The 22,909-nt window shown below is 40.8% G+C and overlaps 1 protein-coding gene across 7 annotated transcripts in view; it reads left to right on the plus strand.

The window, feature by feature from the left end:
- ZHX1 (zinc fingers and homeoboxes 1) overlaps nucleotides 1-19,427 on the plus strand; it is a 28,128-nt gene extending 8,701 nt beyond the window's left edge. For 5 of the 7 annotated variants that reach the window (XM_074846346.1, XM_074846606.1, XM_074846737.1 and 2 more), the window contains one exon: nucleotides 8,727-19,427. In XM_074846346.1, the coding sequence (XP_074702447.1) occupies nucleotides 8,944-11,568 (2,625 nt within the window). In that variant the 5' untranslated portion in view covers nucleotides 8,727-8,943 and the 3' untranslated portion in view covers nucleotides 11,569-19,427. The remainder of the gene's footprint in view (nucleotides 1-8,726) is intronic. The other 2 variants (XR_012625893.1, XR_012625913.1) reach the window with 2 other exon arrangements.
- The last annotated feature ends 3,482 nt before the right edge of the window (nucleotides 19,428-22,909 follow it).

Genomic DNA, 22,909 nt, shown 5'->3' on the forward strand with positions numbered 1-22,909 from the left:
AGTATGTAGAATATCGAAGAATACATTTATTTAAACGTGACTATTTTTTTAATGAGACAAAATATGATACTTTTTCATACTTACTAGTTGAAATGTATTGTTTCTGTGATGTTGTATCCATGTCTGTTAAGGTTTTAGCCCTGGCAAAGCTCATGCTCAAACCTGAATTAGAGATTTTACACAGAAAACAACCTGTCCTGCTTTTTCAGCTTTGAGGCAGGACACTTCTGTCATTCAGAAAATAATTCGTATCTTCGCTCAGTGTGGATGTCTACAAAGTGAATGTCTGTCTGTAAGGTTAGTCCTTGACTGTCACTAATTCAGTGTTTTCACTAAGAATTTCCAACGAAGACAACTTGCTTCTAAAAAAAAAATTATATGAACTACAACTGTCCATTTTAATACTGATTTTTTTTTCTCAGTGCTTTTATCCCATTAATAAAGACTTACCTCTTTACAGTTAGAACAGGACTTCAGGCAGTCATTGGTGCTCTTAATGAGGATAACTGGTTTAATGTTGGTAAATTAGGTAGGTGTTACTCATAGCAGGGAACGTGTTCAGTGTGTTCTTGACACGTTAGTGTAAATTAACAAAGTGTTTCTAACTAAAACTGATTTTGATTTTCCTACTCTAAATAATAGGAGGTTTAAACATAATACTGATTTTTCTCTTCCTTCACCCCCAACTCTGATGCTATCCTGTTTGGTGCTGTGTAATTTTTTTTTAGGCTTTTCTGTTGCTTCTTAAATGTGTTTTTATTAACACATACAGTATTTTGAAATAAAATTCTACTGCCCATTCTCACTTAAGTCAGTGAGAGTATGATTTTGACCCTAGGATATTTATGCAGCTTTGAACGACCTCTATATTTTAAAACAGAACTAATCTGATTTTTTGATGGTGTTTAAATCAAATGCAAAAAAAAAAAAAAAGGCAAGCAGCCCCACAGCTATTAATTTTAAGCACAGTGTTTTAGTTAGCTACATACTTTCCACTTAAATCCTGTTGTGCTAATTTTCCACCATTATACTAGCATGTGAGAGACAAAAAGTGAAACTGGGTAGTCTGTTTTCGGTGATCCTCTCTGTCACTTCCCAGCCAGGACTGAACATGGGAGGTTTGTGTTTCTCCTGCAGAGTTGCTCACATGACAGGCAGCTCCAGCAGAACAGGGCAAAAGGTGCAGCCTCTGGCTTACCTCAGCCAGTGGCTCCCAAACTGGGGGTTGTCCTCCTCAGCAGGGCTCTGAGCAGTTAGGAGAGGGGTCCCACATCTGGTGGAAAGTAAGTCACGGAGGTGAGATTCACAGTCAAAGTTTGGGGCGTCAGCCTGGATAACAATGAAGTGGGGAACCAGTCTGGTGAAAGACTTGATTCTTACTGAGTTACTTTGCTGCTGCATTGAAGGCCTTCGTTTAGGTGAGCCCGGAGCAGTGGGGGACAGCGTTACTGCTGGGCTCTTAATCCAACAGTGCTTGTGAAGCAGAACATGTGAAACACAGTAACTGCAAACCTCCGGCTCCCTGTGCCCTGGGCTGAGGTTGTTCTGGTCTGCTGACTCTTTAAGACCCTTCATTACTCCGTGGTAACTTGAGTGCGCAGTTACCTCTCTGACTTCTGCGGGTGACCATACTTCGAGATGCAGCTTTTTTTTTTTCCATGTGTTATAGTTGGAAGGCTCTATAGCCCCCTGTCTTTTACTCTTTTTGTCACTGGGCTGATTTGCAGTAAACACTGTTTATCCACTCTGTGAATGCGTGATGGCGGGGGGGAGAGGGGGGATCCGTCTTTGTCGCACACAGAATAAGACATTATCTCCCACAGAAATCAGTGGGAGCATCTATGGAGTACAGTACAGAACTCAGCAGGGGGGGTGGAGTCAGGTCACTGTTGCAAATAAAAATGCTTTGCTTTTCAAAAAGGTTAGCTTGGTACACAGTGGTATTTTACTAGATAGATGAGACCTGCAGAGAGTGTTTATGTAGGCAGCTTGAGCTACCCTCCTTCCTTCTAGTTATAAGCTGAAACATCCAGAAATGGTGAGGAGAAAAATTAAGAGTAGAAGGGACTTCTGGAGATCATCTAGTCCATCCTCCTGCTCAAAGCAGAGTTAACTGTGAAGATAGAGTTGTTCGGGGTCTTACCAAGTCTTGAAAATTTCCAAGGATGGAAATTCCTTAAAAGTTCCCAGCAGATCTCCACAACCTCTCCAGACAACAAAGTTACATAAATTACGGGTCTGTATCCTGGTGTACACAAGTCTGTATGTACATGTGGAGCATGTAGCAGTGCGTATTAGTGTCACCTGGTGAGTCCATTGTAAGTCCTTGTTTTCAGTTTCTTATGACCATTGAAATGAGAATTTCTCACACCGTTTCTGTTTGGAGACTGCTTTTGTTCTCTGTTCATTGAGCTTTGGGGGAACATTCAACTGGTTTAAGAGCAAAATCAACTTCAAGGAGTGAAGCAAGGAAAGGTAATCTCAGTGTAAAAGCAGTATTACCATTCTTTTTCTGAACAGCTCTGTGTCTCAGGGACAGAGGAACTTGACATAGGAACTTGAAATTTGGCAAGGATCTAGCCCTGAGGTCTAAGAAATGCATTCCACGGTTTAAAAAAAAAATAAATAAAATGGCAGAATTATTTTTGTATCCAAGGTAGAATTCACAGGATCTTTTGTTACCTGCTTTTGATCATGCCTTTATGCCTGTCATGCACACTTGCAAATGCCACTGGTCTAGCAGCAAGGTATAAAAGTGTTGGGAGTTGCTAATCCCTGAGACCTAGTCCCACTTGTTTAAGGGTAGAGTGCTCCCAACACTTTAATTACTGTTGAGAAGATACCATTTTGCTATGATGACAGGCAAATATTAGTGAAAGTAGATAGCAGCCGATTTGAAATCTGGTTTCCAATGTGAGAAGGGCGCATGTGGTTAGTTGCAATCAGTGGAGGAGGGGGAGAGGAGAGGGAGACAGTTTGTGCTGAGCTGTGTCACCTTCAAAAGCGCGGGGGTTCCTGTGTAGCACGAGGGATGATTAGAGAATGAGTAGGGCTGTCTAGCAAAGGAGACCATCTGTAGGACTGCTGCTTTGGTCTGTGAAGAAGCTGAAAGGTGTCTGGGGACATAAACTCTGGGAAGTAAAAGGAAGATCTTGTATTTCCAGCACTAGACTAGGGCCTGGGAAAACGAAGGTCTCTAGAAATTTTTTGTCTGGGAAAAAAAAAATGCGGATTCAAGTTGAAAGGAACATTTTGTGAAATCATGTCTGTGCCAGATCATTTCATTTTAAAGAAGAAAATCCCGGGAGAATAAAACCTTTTGTTTTGATGTTTTAAGGATAAACTTTTTTGATAAACAATTCCTAAAATGAATAATTTTTTTAGTGCTCTATTTTTTTAAAGCCAATATGAAACATTTTCTGGGTTGAATTAAATGTTTATTCAACCCAAAACACATTTAAAAATCTTTTCATGTCAGTAATTTTATTTCTTCCTCCTTTCCTTTTTCTATGTAACAGCACAGCAAGCAAAACAAAACAGAGCTGTAACTATGCAAAAAAAGTATTCCTAACTCTGCTGCCATTTTGTTAAGTATGATAAGCAGTCTGATACTCGCTTTCAAGAATAATCGTAGAGACATGTCTGATGTTAAAAGTACCGAGTGCTCACAATTTGAATTGAACACTTCAGTGGTAAAAAAAAAAAACAAAAACAAAACCTGCTTATATGAGGTTTAGCTACCAAGGTGACCAGATCATGTGAAAAATAAATGTTTATGTGACTGAGGAGCAGAGACTCACACCATATATGTTAAAGGTACTTCTTCATCAGTGCACCCATGATTGTTAAGTACTTGTCACGTTTGATCAGTAGCTTTTATGTGATCAAACATAAAAACTGGTTATGGCTTTGTGTGTCAAAAGCGGTGGCACAAGTTACTGTGCTTGTTGAGAGATACCTGGGGGATATTTTGTAACAGAGAAAGACAATCTAGGTCATTTAGTGGTCACTTCTGGCCTGAAATTCTGAAAGTTACTTCGGTGGAACCTGCTCATTACCCGTTAAAACCAGTAGCAATAGGGGGAATCCAAGAAAACCTAGTCGCAGGTCCTGTGGCAGACTGCTTTCAGCCTCTGTTGGGCTTTGTGTTGTCTTCCCAGTGCTCCGGCATGGGTCTGGCTTTGGCATACCCTGAAACTGTGCGTGAGCAAGCAGTACAGTCGCTTTTGTGACGTGCCTCCCTCATTACAAATTGTAATGTGACAAGGACCCTAAGCATGCCCTTATCTTTGTAGAACACATGAAGTCCTGCTGAAATCAGTTTGACAAGTTTTGCTCCCATGTTGAATTAGAACTGGAACTAATTTTAAAACAGGGATCAGATGTGAATATTGCAGGGTTTAGGTAGAGATTTGCCTTTATTTTGGAGTCATAAGCAGTAATGTCCCCTGATCTTCGCAGATAATGAACAACTGAAGAAAAAGGCACTATAAAATGTAGTCCTTCACCCATCTCGCTGAGAGGCAGTACAGATCAGAGCAGATTAGCCTACACTGGGCTTTGTGCAGAATAGTTTTTGACGTGGATATATCTACTCTGAATAAATGGTAATAGTTAGAAGGAGACTAAACAAAGGATCAACAATTGCATGTTGTCATGGATTAATCAGATGCTATAAGAAGAAGACAAAATGTTTTCTGTGTTGAGAGAGATTGTAGGCAATTTGTAATCTAGGTGATTTTAAAAGTTAGAAACAGTTTCTATTGCTTCATCTTCTCCTGAGCCACTCTGTGCATATTCTTAAAATGACATTATTTGGGTTTGGATTTTTTGTTGGCACACTTTTCCTGCACGCTGGATGGAAGTGTCATACAGCAAGCAGGGAGAAGTGCCTTTTCATAAAGCATACAACCTGAACACACAGTGAACACTTTCTGTAATCTCATTTGTTTTCTTGCTGCATCGGCTACTCCTGTTTGGGAGAAGGAAGAGGTAGGTAAAAAATTTGTGCTAGAAACAGATTCTTTTATGTGTGTTTTCTGCTATCAACCCTTTGTCTTTTCCTTCTCAAACTATAATCAAAAGGGGCAGAAGGTTTCTGCCTGCGTTTAGAATATTTATATAAATCTTTATCCAAATCTGTTATAGAGACAACTTTAAATGTTGAATTCCACTGTGGAGAATAAATCTATTTTGATCTTGAGAGATCAAGAATGCAACTAATTGAAAGTTTTGCCTCAGATTCTTTCACTGAAAAATTATGCTTCTAATGTAAAGCAAACACCTGGAATATTTCATTACAAACCAAAATGCACAATATAATGTCAATATTAACAGCGAGGGATAAAAATACAGTCCAGATGAAAATAGAAAATCTTAAACAATATTTAGTCATGTGTTTGACCCTAAAGTATGTAAGGGACAAGCCAAAGCAGTCTCTGACCCATTAGTGATGATCTTCAGGAATTCATAGAGGATGGGGAAAGGTCTCAGAGGACTTGAGACAGACAAACGTAGTACCTAGTCTTAAATGAGGGAGAGGCATGAGCAGAGGAGGAGAACATGTAGGGAAGCACAGATCAGTTAACGGGATCTTCATTCCCAGCACAATACAGGAAGAATTTACTAAAAATCAGTGTGTAAGATTGTAGAGAATTGTGATAACGTTCTTAAAAAGGTGGATTTGTCAAAACCAGACTATGTCAAGCCAATCTGGTTTCATTTTTTGCTGGAGTAATTAGCCTACTGGAACAGGGTGTTGCAGACCTTACTGAAGTCAAGATAGATGGCAAGGTCCCACATGGCATTCTTGTGAGCAGTACAGGAGAGGTGTTCTAGAGGAAGTACAAGGCTGATGCATAATTGATTTGATAAACTACTTGAGTGCGAGTTTTCATAATCCCCTGGTAAACTGAGAGAACATGTTGAGCAGGGTGGTACAGATGGAATAATCCCATTAGCGCGCCAAGGAGAAGAGAACAGAGGTTTCTGTAAAGTCTGTGGAGGAAAGAAGGCTGGGAGGGTTGTAAGCATCTCGCTTTGTTGAGGTTTCAGTGAATGCTGTTGTAGCTCTTCATTAAGCTCTGAATTAAACAGGGTTTTGAAATCACAACATCCTTTTAAAAAAAAAGTCTTACATAGCATAGTCAGAAGAGCATAGATGCAGCTTTCTTTTTCTGAGATGTGCTTGTATCAAAGAAACGTGTTTCTCCGTTGGTAAACAGTGGAGGGATAGGATAATCTGCCTGTGCACGATGAGCACAACTGAACCACAGCAGATAGGTGGTACAGAGGTTTAGCTGGACGGCTGCAAGTGCTGCAATTGCATATGGACCTGTAGGCTCGGAGGCTCTGTGAATGCTATTGGGTAAATGAGGGGACTGGAGAAAAACACTTATTATTGATTTGTTGGACAGGTTTCCCATTTTATTTATCCCCATCCTTATCTTGAACGTGCTTCAACACTGCATGTCAGGTCAAATGTTGCTTTCACTTGTGCTCTGTGCCATCCCAGAACAGGACCCTTAGCAAGCCCTTATGATCACTCATGCTGACCTGCATGTAGATCCTACGTGCTGCGCTAGGGATGAGGCACTGCAGAGTATTGCAGTCACTTTTCAGACTTCAACTTCAGTCAGCAAAACTAGCTGTTAAGTAGCTTTTGAAAACAGGCATTTCTGGCATTTTTAAAATTTTACTCAAGATCACAGAAAGATTAGGTAATACCACCCAGTTCTTCCCCAAGAGCATTGCTCAACATTGAGTCTTGGCAGTTGTCTTTCTTTTGTCAAGAGCCCTCTAGCCCCATAAAAAAGCAGTACGGTTAGTAATGCTCTACCTCTTGTCCCTCAGGACACTGAGACAAATGGATCCATTTAGCTTTGCTTCATGGTTCTTTCACTGCAAAGATAAATGAGATGGTGTGCAATACATACTTTGTATATACAGTAAAATAAATATCTTTTACACTTCTGTGCAGTTTTACAGACTGTCAGCATTAACTTGTGGAAGAAGGGTATCTTTCAACTTCAGTACTATTAAATAATTGCCATCCTGGAATGATGATTACCCGCAATTTATTGAGCATTGTCGGTGTCCTTAATGCCATGTAACCATATCCTTGGCATAAAAAGCCTATCGTGTCAGACTGTGCACTTTGGATGTAAGCACAGAAATAGTGCAGAGGGTGACTGTCAAAAACATTTGGGAAGGATTTTTATGAAAAAGTGAGGTGAGGCATACAGTTTCAAAAACACAGCTTATGGAACAGCACTGAGTGGCAGCTGTGGATGAACAGTTTTGTCTTTTGCCTGAAGAAAAAATGGGAAGCTAAGAATTATTTATCTTCTTTCCTACCCACAAGTTCTGCCCTCCTATAATCAAAAAGAAAGAATCATCTTACTGTACAGTGAAAACAGTGTTTCTTTTCCCCTTCCCATTTCTTGTAACTGCATTTCTTCCTTTTTACACTGTTCTTTTTCCTTTAAGACTTTGTCATGAACAAAGCTGGCCTTCTGTTTTTAGCCTGTTACATGCTGTTCCCTTTCTAAACCTTCTGAAACAGCTACTGAGTATTCCCCTTGAAGTTGAGCATGCCCCCACTTCGGGAAGTAGATGATGTTCCACTGTCTAAAAATTCATGTACCTATGGGATTACTGTTATGAGAAATCAGTGTCTGATTTTATTTCAAGAAGAAAACTACTACAGAATTTATAACCCTCTGCAGAAGTTTGTGCATCATTTCCAACAGACTAGTTCTGGTCCCTGTGGGATAAAATTCTCTCAAGTCTATGCTATTTAAGATTACATTTATTCTCTGAATTTCTATAGGCCTCAAATTTATTTGGTGGTACTTTCGATTTCTTAGAAATGGACAAGGAATTCTAAACATAATTTTGTTTGGCTTCTGCTTGCTATATCAGTCTTTAATGCTTTTTTCCTCTGGTACAGTTCACACAATCAATCATGTCCCTGTTAATGCATAGAGGCATGAAAACAGATTTCAGTTAATTGCCATGTGCTAGCAATCAACTTTTATTGGTTTGGGATTGGTCTTCAATTGGAGAATGACATTTGGGGAGCTAGGAAGAAAGGATAGTCATCTTTTGTCTGTCAAAGTGCCTTAAAAAGGCATTGTTCTGCCTGTTTTCAGTCTTGGGAGAAAGGCCCTGCACTTGCTTATGTTTGCATATATAATGCAATAGAAAAACACTCTTAAGCCTGCCTTTTCTGGGACCCTTCACAACCTCTGACATGAAGGACATGACAGAGTCAGTAGTAGAGATGTCATACTAGGGTTGAGTTTGTGATAGGAAGGACTTGAGTTCACAGGGCAGTCGAGAAATGTTGTCATAGTTTAGGCAAAGCAGTTCAAAGGCAAGACTGCAAAAGTTATATAGGACAACTAACCTCAACATGCCAAGAAAAAGGCTTCTGAAGAAAGGGAAACAGTCAGAAAGTTACCTGTTTTACACCATCCTGTGTTTTATGCCTTTCAGTGCATTGACACGCACTAAAACAAATTTCAGCCTGTAATAAGTGGATTGGATTTTGCCTTTCTTAACTAGCTTCAAGTAACTCTTTTTGGAATGGGTCTGCTGTTTTCAGGGGATGAACAGTGGCAGATTGAACCACAAAGGACCGAATTACCTTAAGCTAAAATACGTAGCAGAATAGAAATTACTCTTTAAATTGAACTAATTCCACTGTCTCTTCTTTGCTACAGGTGGTGGATGTGGACTTTAAAACAGTGTCTCTCAACATTTCATCCTCAACTATCTATTTTTAAACTGATTGCACTACAAAAGGAAAGCTGCTAATGGGATAAATGTTGAGACTTTACAAGAACTGACTTGAAGTACCAAAAGCCATTATTATTAATCAAGAAGAGCTTGAAGCTAGGTCTGTACCTGACCAGTCAGTATCATTCTCACATAACAGGCATGGCAAGTAAACGAAAATCAACAACACCGTGCATGGTCTTAGCCAACGAGCAGGATCCGGATCTAGAAATGGTATCAGACTTGGAGGAAGGACCACCTCTACTCACGCCAGCAGATAACCCTACAGCAGAGAGCGTAACAAGTGACGAGGATGTTCATGAGTATGTGGATTCAGACAATCAGAAAAATACAAATAAAGTAGAAGGTGGTTACGAGTGTAAATACTGTACTTTTCAAACTCCAGATCTCAATATGTTTACTTTTCATGTGGATTCAGAACATCCCAACGTAGTATTAAATTCATCCTATGTTTGTGTAGAATGCAATTTTCTTACCAAAAGATATGATGCTCTCTCAGAACATAATTTGAAGTACCATCCTGGAGAAGAGAATTTTAAATTGACCATGGTGAAACGTAATAATCAGACAATCTTTGAACAAACAGTGAACGATCTCACTTTTGATGGGAGTTTTGTTAGAGAAGAAAACGCTGAACAGGCCGACTCTTCTGAGGTCCCCTCATCGGGGATCTCAATTAGCAAAACTCCTATTATGAAAATGATGAAAAACAAAACTGAGACTAAACGTATCGCTGTTTTCCACAATGTAGTTGATGACATTGCTGGTGAAGAAAAGGGAACTGAAAATGAGCCAAACTCTGAAGAAGTAGTAGAAAACCCACCACCGGCAGTTTCTGAGTCAAAAGCGAGCCATTCAGTTGTTTGCAGTGCAGCAGATGTGGCTAGTGCAGTGGTGACTCCAGCACCAGTGCTTCAGCCTGGGGTGGCACAGGTTATAACAGCTGTTACAGCTCCACAGAACTCCAACCTGATTCCAAAAGTCCTAATACCTGTAAATAGCATTCCAGCCTATAATACTGCTTTGGATAACAATCCTCTTTTGCTTAACACCTACAACAAATTCCCATATCCAACCATGTCAGAAATCACTGTTCTTTCCACTCAAGCTAAGTACACAGAGGAACAGATTAAAATATGGTTTTCTGCGCAGCGTCTGAAACACGGTGTGAGCTGGACGCCAGAGGAAGTGGAGGAAGCAAGGAGGAAACAATTTAATGGCACAGTGCATACTGTGCCACAGACAATTACTGTTATTCCAGCACACATTTCTGCCGCTAGCAATGGTTTACCTTCAATTTTACAGACATGCCAAATAGTTGGTCAGCCAGGGCTTGTTCTCACCCAAGTTGCAGGTGCAAATACATTACCAGTAACAGCCCCAATAGCTTTGACTGTAGCAGGAGTCCCAAACCAAACACAGTTACAGAAGAGTCAGATTCACACTGCTCAGCCTGTTGCAGAAACCAAACAAGTAGCTGCTGTTCCAGCCCCTCAGCCTATCAAAAATGAATGCGCGCTGATGAATCCTGACTCCTTTGGAATCCGAGCAAAAAAAACTAAGGAACAGCTGGCAGAATTGAAAGTCAGCTACCTTAAAAATCAGTTTCCTCAAGATTCAGAAATTGTAAGACTTATGAAAATAACGGGCCTGACTAAAGGAGAGATCAAAAAGTGGTTCAGCGATACACGCTACAATCAGAGAAACTCAAAGAATAATCATGGGATTCATCTCAACAGTGATTCGTGTGCCACCATTGTTATTGACTCAAGCGATGAAATGAATGAGTCCCCAACGGGAGTCACTCCACAGAACAAGTCATCATGGAGCGCTTTTCCTGATTTCAACCCGCAGAAATTCAAAGAGAAGACTGCTGAACAGCTGCAAGTCCTCCAAGCAAGTTTTCTTAATAACCCTGTCCTTACTGATGAAGAGATGAATAGGTTAAGAGCCCAAACCAAACTGACCAGGAGAGAGATTGATGCCTGGTTTACAGAAAGAAGGAAATCAAATGTCTTGAAGGAAGAGGGAGCTGACTTGAATGAGAGCAATGCTGGCAGCTCAAAAGAAGAGACTGGAGAAACATCTGTGGGAGATGGAGCAGCAGGAACCAAATCAGTGTGTTCCACTTCAAGCAAAATAGGCAAAAAATCACCAGAGCAGTTGCACATGCTTAAAAGTTCCTTTGTCCGTACTCAGTGGCCATCTCCACAAGAATACAACAAGCTGGCAGAAGAAACTGGGCTCCCAAGATCAGAAATTGTGAGCTGGTTTGGAGATACTCGCTATGCTTGGAAAAATGGAGGATTGAAATGGTATTATTATTACCAGAGCGCCAATGCAAACAGTCTGAACGGCCAAGGCTTTGCGAGAAAGAGAGGAAGAGGAAGACCAAAGGGGAGGGGGAGAGGGAGGCCTCGGGGGAGACCTCGAGGAAGCAAGAGGTTAAATTGCTGGGACAGAGGTGTGTCTGTCATAAAATTCAAAACTGGAACCGCAATCCTAAAGGACTACTATATGAAGCACAAATTCCTTAATGAGCAAGACCTCGATGAACTGGTAGCCAAATCTCACATGGGATATGAGCAGGTCAGAGAGTGGTTTGCAGAAAGGCAAAGAAGATTAGAACTTGGAATAGAGCTGTTTGATGAGAACGAGGAGGAAGATGAAATGCTGGAAGATCAGGAAGATGAGGAAGAAACAGATGATAGTGATACTTGGGAACCCCCCCGACATGTTAAGCGTAAACTTTCAAAATCAGATTGACATGCAATTTGGGATTTGGGGGCCAAAACCCAATGAATTAGGTTTGATGTTATGGTGAAGAGCCAGATGATTTTCTATGGCCTTCAATTTAGCAAGCACCTGCTTAGCATTTTCCTTCTACATAAAAGAACACGGGCAAGATGCTACCTGTGCAGGCAACAACTGTTTGCTTCCTTGCTACAAGCGATGGACATCCTTAGGCCTAGCCTAGGACATGGGGTTATAAATCAGATTCAGTTCAGCTCCTCCTCTTCCACATTACCAGTCGGAAGGTTCATGTTCATCATTCATGTGACTGCTTCTCAATATTTAATTGCCTTATGTTGTTTAATTCCAAAAAAACACAGACATGTTTTTCGTTGATGTAGGAGAACATTGCCTGCTCATGAAGGAGGAAAATACAAAAACCTAAGATGTCTTTTTGCAAACATCGCTTCACCTGAAAGGTTTCAAGGCCTGGGTTTATTTCTTAAGGAAAGAGTTCAAAACAAAAGAGAAGGGGAAAAGTGTGACAAAGGAATCAAATGAACCTAGGGGTGAGGATTGCTTGGTTTAAGAAAATGAGGTGATATTGGCACCTTTTGTGTATCTTCAGAGTGTTTTGGGTTTACAGAACTTGTGCTGAAATGTTCCTTGTTGATAATTATTTAGACTGAATGAGTCTAATGCTAGAAGATGCTTTTTGTTACATTTAATCAGTGTATCCTACATCAATTTAATTTAAATGCCTGACAGACTTGATGCAGTTGATAGTAACATTTGGTTTTAGCTTGTGCATTCTTTCCTTTGTTGGAAATGGTAAGAAAAGTACGTATATTTCTAGCTGAAAAGAATAATTTCTTGAAATCTTACACTGAATTTTAAGGTAAACGTGAGGCGGAAACTGCCTAAAAGCTGTTCAGAGTTGCTTGGGGTTCTGTAAGAATACACAGATACAGAGACGAAAAGCGTCTTCGGGTGCTAGTAAGAAAGATTTTCAAGTTGTGGCTATGACATGATGTTTAATTCTCAAAAAAAATGAGGTTATATGGCTTTTAGATTCTTACAAATGATAAACACGCTTGTGTTTACTTGTTCTTCAGTGATAGCCCAGTTGAATGATTTGTGTGCATGTTTAACCTAAATTCATCCTAATGGATTGAGCTCACCACTATGCTGATTGTTCTTAGGGCTGCTGGGGAAACACACTTATTTTTAGAGGTGGTTTGATCTACCTGAACTGAACGCCAGAAGTAGTTTAATCTGATACAGAACAATTTACATCTTGAACAAGTGTCTTTAAAACAGAGGGAGGGGGAAAAAAAAGCCATTTAGTCTCAAGACATAGAACTCTGAGTTTGAATTAGCAACTTAAAAACAATGGGCCAAATTCACAGGAGTTAGTTTAGGCAGATGTCTGGCATCCTAGGAACTGCCACTCTGAGGACAAGTAGATTGTGTTCTTGCTACGATCAGTCTGTATTTTTTAGGGATAAGTTACTTTATACTTAGATGTCAAAAGATAATGATGATGAATTGGTGCTGCTGTTATTGCCAGCATTGTCTGCTTTTACATTGGCACTAACAGAAAGGATACTAGCAACCTCCTTTTGCACATCTGTCAGCATCTCCTCTGTAGGCTTCTGCATCTGATGACCAATGAGAGACAGATTAGTGTAGAGAAAATACGTCCTAATGTTTCCACATTTCCAAGAACCTAATCTGGAATTACTCTTTCTTCCTCACAGTGATAACTGTCAAAAGACCAAGAAAGGCCTTTTAGTCATGATATTCTGAAACAGAGGAGCCCATGTTAGATCTGTTTTTCATGCCTGATAGTGGGTGAAACCCAGGTCAAAGCAAGAAACATCTGATGAAAAAAATATTAACTCGCCTTTCTCTCTGGACACTTGTAGCTGTCCGTCTGCTCCCAGGTTGAACAGGCTGCCTGAGTTACAGGAGGATGTTGTATGTGAAAGCCATTTACTGGGGTGAGCTCTTCTGACTATTTGAGATTGCTGGAAAGAAAAAGGCCATGGCTTTTGGTGTGTGTCACGAATTTGATGATAAAACTATTGCCTGGCTTCCAAGACTCAAATTGGTGAGGCACAAAGTGGCCAGTGGTGCTGGAGAGGACTAGCCAAGAATCCCTTGGTTTAACTTTGGAATGGGGGAGGAGAAAAAACATGTTGTCAGCATATTTCATTGGACTCCTTATGACTGGATGTGAGATGCTGTAAGAGAGATCAGGGTCTGGCCCTTTCAGCATCGACTGCTACGTGTGGTTGGGAGGTATTCTTGTTTGGCTGGTAATGGTATGGATGAGGCTGTTGTAGATGCCAGCAGATAGAAGAAAGACTTACATTAGCTTCAAGCTCCGCTGGGAATATGGGGTCAAAAATCAGTGGTTGCTGAGTGGGAAAGGACAAAGCTAGTAGGGAGAGAGATGCTATTTTTAAGTTTCCAAAAATACTAAAGCAGATCATTAAAATCCTTGGGAATATGCCTCTAGCAAGCAAAATCTGGAGTGCCTTAATCCTTAAGGTTGACCCAGAATTAATTTTCTTTTTAAAAAAACAAAACTAAAACCCACCCAAGCAACCTGTCCATAATATCTCCATTTTTTGTTAGCAGAGACTGCGTTTATGTTAGCATTAAATCCAACCTTCTTTAAAAGATGGGAAAAAATAAAGATCCAAGTTAATGATCTGATTAAACTGGGAAATTTTCCATTTTGGCAGTGTTCTGTTAAATAACACTCGGCTACAATGGTAGGCCTTAGCACATCTGGTCTGAAAAACACAGGAAGAGGAAATACATTGTTTATCAGACTAAATATAGTTGGATTGGATGTCTTCTTTCAGTAAAATGGTCAGAGATGGTGACTGATGTATACTGGGCCAGATTTTCGGTTGCTGTAAATATTACAGTTCCATGTATTCCAGTAGTTAGAATAGTATTTACAGCCCATTGAGGATCATCATCTCTTTGCAGAGTATAAAATTTAAATTAAACCATGTGCTGTGGATCAGCTAATGAGAGATGCAGAGTGTCCACATTTCCTTTGGGCTACATGCACGTTGTAAGCCTTTCAGTTGTGCCAAGGATGAGAAAAATCTGGGTGAGTTCAGCCTAAAGAAAGCAGTTGAATGCATTCATTATTGCTCATAATCTGTCTGTTATTTCTGTTTGAACAAACAGAGTCCATCAATTACCAGTTTATTTCATGTTTACAGCATGTGTATATTTGCACTGTGTACTGGGAGAGAGGGAAGCTCCTTCCGGAGACCTCCTGCGTCAGGACTGACAGGAGAGAAGCATTGGAAAGAGCTATCAGCATGCTGGTCTCTGTGAATTGTGGTTGTGGCTGGTGGGAACTCAAAGCTGCTGGTAACAGTAGTTTAGCTCAGATTCATCTCGGCCAACCTTAGGCTGCTGTGCTCCTTGCCTAGGTGCCCAAGGCACACTGTATAGTCACTTGAGAGGAAAGAAATCGCCTGGTGGGTGGAGAGGATACGGCACCTTCTCATTCTACCAGTTACATACAGGAAACTTCCTGAACTTTTAAGCACATCGGCAAGTGTCTTTGCGATGAACCTGAGCACTGCTGTGCTCATCAGCAGCACGCCCCTGCAGCCTGGCTCCCTCCTGTAGCTTATGCACACCCGCAGGGTGTTTTGGAAGCCAGTTGGACTGAGCTATGTTGACAGTGGGGAGGGAAGGGGCAAGAAAATATGTCTACCCTGGGGTGAGTGTCCAGTGTGGGGTTTTGTGTATTTCCCTGCTCAGTGAAGAACTGTGTGTAGATGAGCCTGTGGTATGTTCTCTGTATTTGTGTGGAGCTTCACCTCTTAGGTTTGAGCTAGTTATGAACCAGGCTTCAGTGATTGTCATTGATGGTGAGATGAAGAAACTCTGATCTTGCTCAGACCTTACCTCTGGTTTGTTGTCAGTCTTCGTTGGGAGCACTGTTTCAGAGTTCAGCTGTGAGCACCAGTTCCTTTAGAGCTAAGGTAGAGCTTTTCTCTCCGTCTGCTGTTTCTGCCAGGAGTACCTGATCTGATGACGCTAGTTACTGCCGTCTCTGGAATTCAGCTAAAGGGAGAATAAAGATAATCCTGTGCCAGAATGGAAAGAAAGAAGGGTTAAAAGAAAGCAAGCAGTGTCCCAACCGGGTGAGGCATCCACCATCACTGTATCACGCTGCTTCATGGCATGTTTTGCTCTTGCTTCTGAGTACAATGAAAGAGCACAGTTCCATCTTAAACAGTGCTGTCTTCCCAGTACCAACCTCTCACTGACCCCATGGTTAGTGTTTGTTGTAAAAAGAAAGAGCTATTCCTCCCTGGAGGCTTGAATGAACTAACAGAGTGCTGGCTTGTAAGAAGTGGAAAGAAGGGAAGATGCAGAAGCTTGAAGGCTCTTGACTTTTGCTTGCCCTGCCGAATTCAGTTACCTAGAAGTTGATAAGAAAAGCAAATTTTACTCTTGTTCTGACAGAACAAGTAAAGTATTGCAATCACTCATTTTTAACACATAGAAATCTCTGCCTTGTTTTGAAAGCAAAGGAGAGGAAAGATATCTAGTACCTCATGATTAGAATTTAGTGGATTATCTCTAATACAGTATAGTAAATGAGGCCATTCCCTTTTTTAACCTTGTCCAGTACCATTTTAAAAACTGGTTTTTTCATGCCATTATATGCAATATGGTGTCTGGCTGTAACTTTGATTGTTGGGAAGGAAACTTGCAATGTCCTCACATGACATGAAATAATTTTTCTAATGCATGATTTGCTGACTTTGGGCAAAAGCCTATTTTCTTCCTGCTCGCCAAGGAACTGTTGAGGCAGGCAAATGCACTCCCTTCTCCTCTACAGAGCAGAGAAAGCATTTCTGGAGCCCATACAAAGTGATTCATGGCCTTATGCAGTCCCCGTAGGCCAGAAAGCAGACACTTTTCCTCCTCCGTTTTCCTCTGAAATGAGAGCACGGCAGTAACTCTGACAACTAGTCTCTGGCTGCTGAGTAACCAAGCTGTAGTTTAAGGTGGGGAGCATCTTCCCTTTTGCACTTAACGGAGTACTGTGTATCCAGGCTGGATTTCAGTATTTGCTTCTGTAAATATGACAGTATCGATTTGCATCCCCGACCTGAATCCTGTATCTGTCTATATTCATATCTCCCAAGGAGAGAAGATAATCTTTAAGCTTCTGTAATATTAAATATCCCTGCCCTAACCTGAATGCACAAAAATAGAGTGCAATGACATATAGCTACTTTCTTTGATTTAATTTATTTTTTTCTTGGAAAATAATTTTGTCTACATTTAGTAGTAATGAAAAGATGGTATCAATGATTAGAGAGCAGTGAAACTATTGAGAGTTGTTCATGATGCCTGGGATGCTCGCGTAAACTAGAGATGGGAAGGGCTAGTAGAGGGCTTGGTTCCCTGCACTGAACAGTGCTGGATTACACCTGTACTCTCCATCAAACTTGTAATTTAGATTTAGCAAGTAGCATGACACAAACTTACCAGGTCAAGTTACTTGAGGTTTGGTGATGTATTAAAATCCTGTAGGAAAAGATTTTAAAATGAAAGTTGTAGCAAGGTGAAAAATCCCCTCAATAGCTACGTATACACACTCAATAGCTCAAATTTTTGTATTGTTTTCTCACTTTTAAAAAGGGAGATTGTGAAGCACAGGCAGGTAACATCCAGTATTTTCAAGTTTAACGGTTGGAGCTCTTGGGAGTTTTTCTCCTTCAGTGGTGAAGAGCATCTGCACTTTTTCAGTGGATAGTCATTGCAAAACTGACTTACATGACATTGTAAAATGTAGAGTGATAACTGAGGATCCCGTAGCACTTTTCATGAATTAAGGTGGGATTCGTCTGCATCTGAGCAAGACACCATAGCTAGTCAGTATACCTAACAAATGCAAGCCTGCTTATCCTACATGCCTGGAGTTGGTCAGATGAACTGCACCCTGAACTCCGTTGACTCTTAACACGTGGCTTGCAGGCAGACACAGACACTACAGACATCTGAAATTAGGTGAGGTGAATCTTCACCTGGGAGTGTGCTGGCTGGATTGCAGCCCTTTGTGTTGTGGTTAGCAATGGTACTTACCTCTGCTTCTGACTTGATGCTTGTTGGGAAGTGTGAGGCCTTTTTGGTTTTTTCTTTTTTGCTTTTTTTTTTTTTTCCTAGAGCAGGTAGCACTACAGTGGTGAATAAAGTAACTGATCCTTGGTTATAATACTGTGGCCTAAAAATGATTTGGGGTTTCTCAAGTATTTTAGAGATAAGGTTACTATATGAACATTGGACGGTGCATAACTTAGAATGTGTTAAGACACATAATATTTGTGTCCCAGCTGATGAAAGTATTTCCTTATGCTTATCCAATACTAGATACCTATCATGAAACTTTCCCTAAAGAATCTGCTAGAATGACAGAAGATTCAAGTCTTCATCTGGGATATGAAATGATCAACTGCAAGAGCTCCATTATGATTTCAAAATGTTCCCCCCGCCTCCAGTTCCAACTTACAAAAGTGTTTCCTATTTTGCATAGTTGGCTATCTGCATGTATGCTTACAGTCTGTACAGAAATGCACTAAAATGAGTTGCCCTACCTGGGAAGGCTTTATATTGTATAGAAAATGTGGCACTAGGTACTGCTCTTCGTGTGCACAGGAGAGTTAACAGGTGTCGATCTCGTTTACAGAAATGATGGCGCTTTGCAATTTTCTATAATATATTGCAATATATTTAAATGTCCTGTTTGACATGTGAAATGAAATTAAGTTAATGCATTGTTATGTATTTGAAGTACGAGGAAGACGATTCACTAACGACCAGCAAGGTTTTTAGAAGGTGTCCAGTATGTAGCCCTCTGTGTGATCTGTCTGGTGTATGTGATGTTAAAGGAAGCAACAATACTGTCACTGTTTAGAATGAAGAGTTTCTTTTGAATGATGCAATAGCTTACAGTGTCTTTCCTTTGTAGCTGCCCAGTGTGGTGAAGGGGAAGCAATTCTTGAAAAAGTTCAAGATAACTGGTTAACTGTGAATGGGCCTAATCTTTCGTGAAACCAAGAAAATTTTTGGACACACACAGGACTTGAATACTCAAAAGGATTGGAACTTAGTGTTGTGCCAAAGTTAAACTACTGCAGTTGGCAGAAGTTCTGCACTGTAAATAGAAGACTGATTAAAAGCTTGTAAAAAAAAAAAAAAATCAAATTTTAATACAGTACATTTTTATTCTGATACATGATGGAAACATTCTGTTTTAGACCTTTTTTGAAGAGGCTTCAGTGACCACTAGATTTTGTCCTCTTATATTTTGTTTGGCCTAATACTATATGTTCTAGTAAGATGGGCTTTATTGCCTGTGTTCTTTGATATGTGATTAAGCTTATAGCTTTGAGTGACCAAACATTTTACAGAGTAAAAGTTCTTAGAAACAGTATAACATAACTGATATTTCTGTGTCTTATTTATCAGGCTCTGCACAAACTTGGAAAGTTGTGCTGGACTTGTACAACTCATATATGGGAACGCAGCATACTTCTGGATATTACAAACCTAAGCCTTTGTGGCAGTATGGATCTTGTCTTTGGATTTATTTTTGTTATTTTCTTGAGGCAAAGAGACAAATGGATGCTGCTGTAAAATATTTGTAATATTTGCCATTATTGCTTTCTGTAGCAATTACTGCTTTTGCTTCAACAGATAAAGAAAATAAATCGGAGATAGAAAAATCCTGAAAGACGCTGGTAGAAGAAAGGATCATGTGGGAACTTCTGAAAATAAACTTTGTACCAAAAATTTGAAAAAAGAAATAATGGAATAAATGTCTCTTTACTGAGTGCGTGTGGTTTTAAGAGGTGATGTGGAAACCAGGAACCATGTCAGTATGAAAATGTCACAAACCAGATCTTCTCAAATGTCTTTTTTCCTGTTTCACAAAACTGAATTTCCCTGATTCCTCAGATGCATTGAATTTGGAGAACTGGCTTGGCTGAACAGCCAGCGTGAGGTCAGCTTCATGTGCGAGACAGTACAGCTGCTTGTTGCTGAACTGTTCTGCTGTGTCAGCAGGCCAGGGACTTCCACGTGATTTTTCTCATTAAGGCAGATGCTCTTTATCGCATTTAAAATATTTGGGGGAGGGAAGAGTAGGGGCGAGTAGGAACCACCTCCCTGCTGAAGTCCCTGTCAGGTGGACATCATGCTTCATGGCTGTTTTTAACATTAACATGTGCCTTTTCCTCAGAGAAGAAGGGTCTGAGAGGAGCACTTTCTGTTGAGCTCTGCATCTCTGGTGAGCCTGAGTTGCTGTCACCCACAGAAGCTCCCCACCAGTGGCAGTACTTGTATCTTGCATCAGCATGACTCATCACACCTGTCTACTTCAACTGTTGGGCTGCAACTGGAGGGCTCAAGACCCAGTCTTCCCTGCAGGATCCGGCATCGTGCCTGCAGACCTATCCCCGCCTGAGAAAAAGATATTTAAGGCGATAGAATCATTCCTGTGCTGTAGCTCATGTCAGTCCTGAAAAATTACATCCCTAGCTGAAGTAGCGACCTATGCGCAGGCCTGGAGATGAGCACTAGCAGCCAGTACAGCTTGGTGTTTGGCCAAATAGTTTTACTCTATTTGGTGAAAAAAAAAAAGGGGGGGGGGGGGGGAAAGAATGCTTATTCAAGAATCCGTCAGCTAATGAGGGAGTTATGAAAAGCCCTGGATTATGCACACAGTCACCTTTTTTTAAACAGTTACCTTTTTTGTTTACAGTGTTATCAGCAATTCCAAAATGCTGCAATTCAGTCGATATTTTCACAAGAGACCAGCTGGCTTTGTGGGTTGTTTCCCCTCTCCCAGCCTCCTCTTCCCAGCCCCTTCCATCTTCCATTTGTTTTCATAACAATACTGTCAACTACTATTTTTAAGAATTTAAAATACCAAGCCACTTTGTGCACTGCCTTATTTTTCTTTTTATGCCAGAAAGTCCCCTCTAGAATGATGTTAAACTGCTCCCTGTGGTCTTGGCGTTGCTTTGAAATGCTGCTGGTGGTGGTCTTCAGTCTGTTGGATGGTGGTTTCTAACATCTTTGGTTGTTAAATGACTTGCTGCACTTCATATACTGTAAAATGAAACCTTTGAATATTATATGTTTCTACTGCTATAATGTTGAATTATTAGCATTGTGACTAATTCCTCTCCCATGTGTGTTTCTTTACAGGCTCAGTGCTGAGCTGATGTTCGTTACCTTAAAATACTTATTTGGTAGAAGGAAGAAAAGATAGAAAAAGGGAATGAAAGTGTGTGTCACACCTAGTTGATTTGTGTCTTTGGGTGAAAATAAAGGTCAGTGTTGGCAGTAATTCTCCTCTTAGTGATTTTCAGTTTTCCTAAATGAAAGCCAAATAGGAAAAAACATAATTGCAGTGAAGCCTGTCTTAAGTGACTAACATGGAAGAGGGCCCACAAAATAGACTCTAATAATGACGTGTTCTGAACTGAAGGACATGGTACAAATAATACTGCAGTAGTAACTGCTCTCAATCTTGCAGTTTCTTTCCAGCAGCTGGCCAGAGCCTCCAGGTGAAGTCCAGCTGCAAGGATTTCTGTGCAAGCATCGCACCCAGCACCCACAAAGTGCAGAAGCAGAGGCCCACGGAAGCCCTGCAATGGAAGTGGCTCATCATTTTTCTTAGTGACAGCATGAAGTTAAAAACGGCATCACTAATGTATGTTTTGTGGTGTTCTTTGCTCTAAATTCACTTGCAATGATTTGGGGAAGGGATCAATTGTGGGCAAAGTCCATTCTTGATTTCTACATTTTGTTTGCATTTGCTCATTGAGTAGTGCTTCCCCTCTGCTTCGCCTCACGGTTTCTGCGGGACTGATACTTGTACAAGGCAAATATGAAGCCATAGAAGCTAAATTTAATAGCAGTTTCCACTGGTCCCTTCCAACAGTGCAAAAGCTGCATGGGAAACAAGGCACCGGAGAATCAACAAACAGTTTGGTTGTTTCCCTTGTGGAGGCAGCCTCCCCTGCCAGCCAGCATATGGAAAAGGAGAGCAGGACTGGAAAAGCCCACAAGTTGTGCGGGTCACTCAAGGGCAGTCCTGAAGCCGTGGGTATATTTCTTCAACGTAGCGTATTTTTGTCTAACTCTTTAGATTTCTTTCACTTTGTTCCTGCAAGACAGCAATATTGTAGTAAGTCAGCTCAGTTTAATGGATGTTATTACAGTAGAGGTCTACAGCAGCCAAGGCTGCTTAAGTGGTGTCCTATAGGAGTTGCCACCTGTGTTACTTAGTTCTGCCCAGTCCTGAAAACCACAGCAGTGAAGTTTTAACCTAGAGAGGTAACGAATCCACTGTGGTTTCCACAGCCTGGTTTCATCATGAGTAGCAATTAAGCAACAGGCGTAACTGTGGCCATGGGAAGTTAATGAGTTTTCAGAAAAAATGATAAAACTGAAAAAAGGGCATAGAAGGAGGCATGCAAACTTTACTGTGCCTAACAGTGAGTCTGTTGGGTTTTTTTACAGTTAGAGCAGTAGATTGGAGATACCACCCTTTGCCATGACTTCTGCATCCAGCTTGTATCTGCAGACCATCAAGGTACAACCTTGGTGCTTGTACTGCATGGCTGAGTGAAGAGGTTCAGACACGTGACTCGCATCAGTACTGGAAATGTGCAGGCTTGCACGGGAAGATCATTGCTTTAGAATTCTCCCTGGCATCTGATCACCTTCTTCCTGACTCTCCAAAAAGTTTTTTTCCTATTCTCTTTTCAACAGCATTCTGGTCAAACCCAAGGGTGTGCTCATTTTGTTCATCATTTGTCTTGCTAGACAGAAAATAGTTGCAAAACCCATTAATAGCTGAACACATCTGTGCGTAGTGCACCCTCTTGGCAATAATGACTTTACTGGGTTTTGTGAGGCCTGAGGGGGAAGGATTATGGCCTAGTTAATATGGCTTGCCAGGGGTTTGAAAGGTTGCACTGTTTTAAGGTAGAGAAGGCAAATGAATCATCTTTTGAGGGATGTATCTTCTCCTGTCTGTCGTAAGGACCCCTAAAAAGCTTTTGGCTTCTGTTAACAACAAACAATTCTTGCTCTTTGATTTCCATGATCCATGACCCTTCATCTCCCCACTCATTTTCGTTGTGTCTTACTAGAACTGTGGGGTGACTTGATAACTTCTAAAGAAACCAGATTCCATGGCTCTGCTCTTCTGGAGAGATGAGAAAGCAAAAGGACATTCCCTGCCCAGTGAACTCAGTGCCTCTCTGGAGCAGTGCTGGCTGTCTTCACCTCCCTGGTCACC

This window comes from Strix aluco, chromosome 1 (genome assembly GCF_031877795.1).
Source record: "Strix aluco isolate bStrAlu1 chromosome 1, bStrAlu1.hap1, whole genome shotgun sequence".
NCBI lineage: Eukaryota > Metazoa > Chordata > Aves > Strigiformes > Strigidae > Strix > Strix aluco.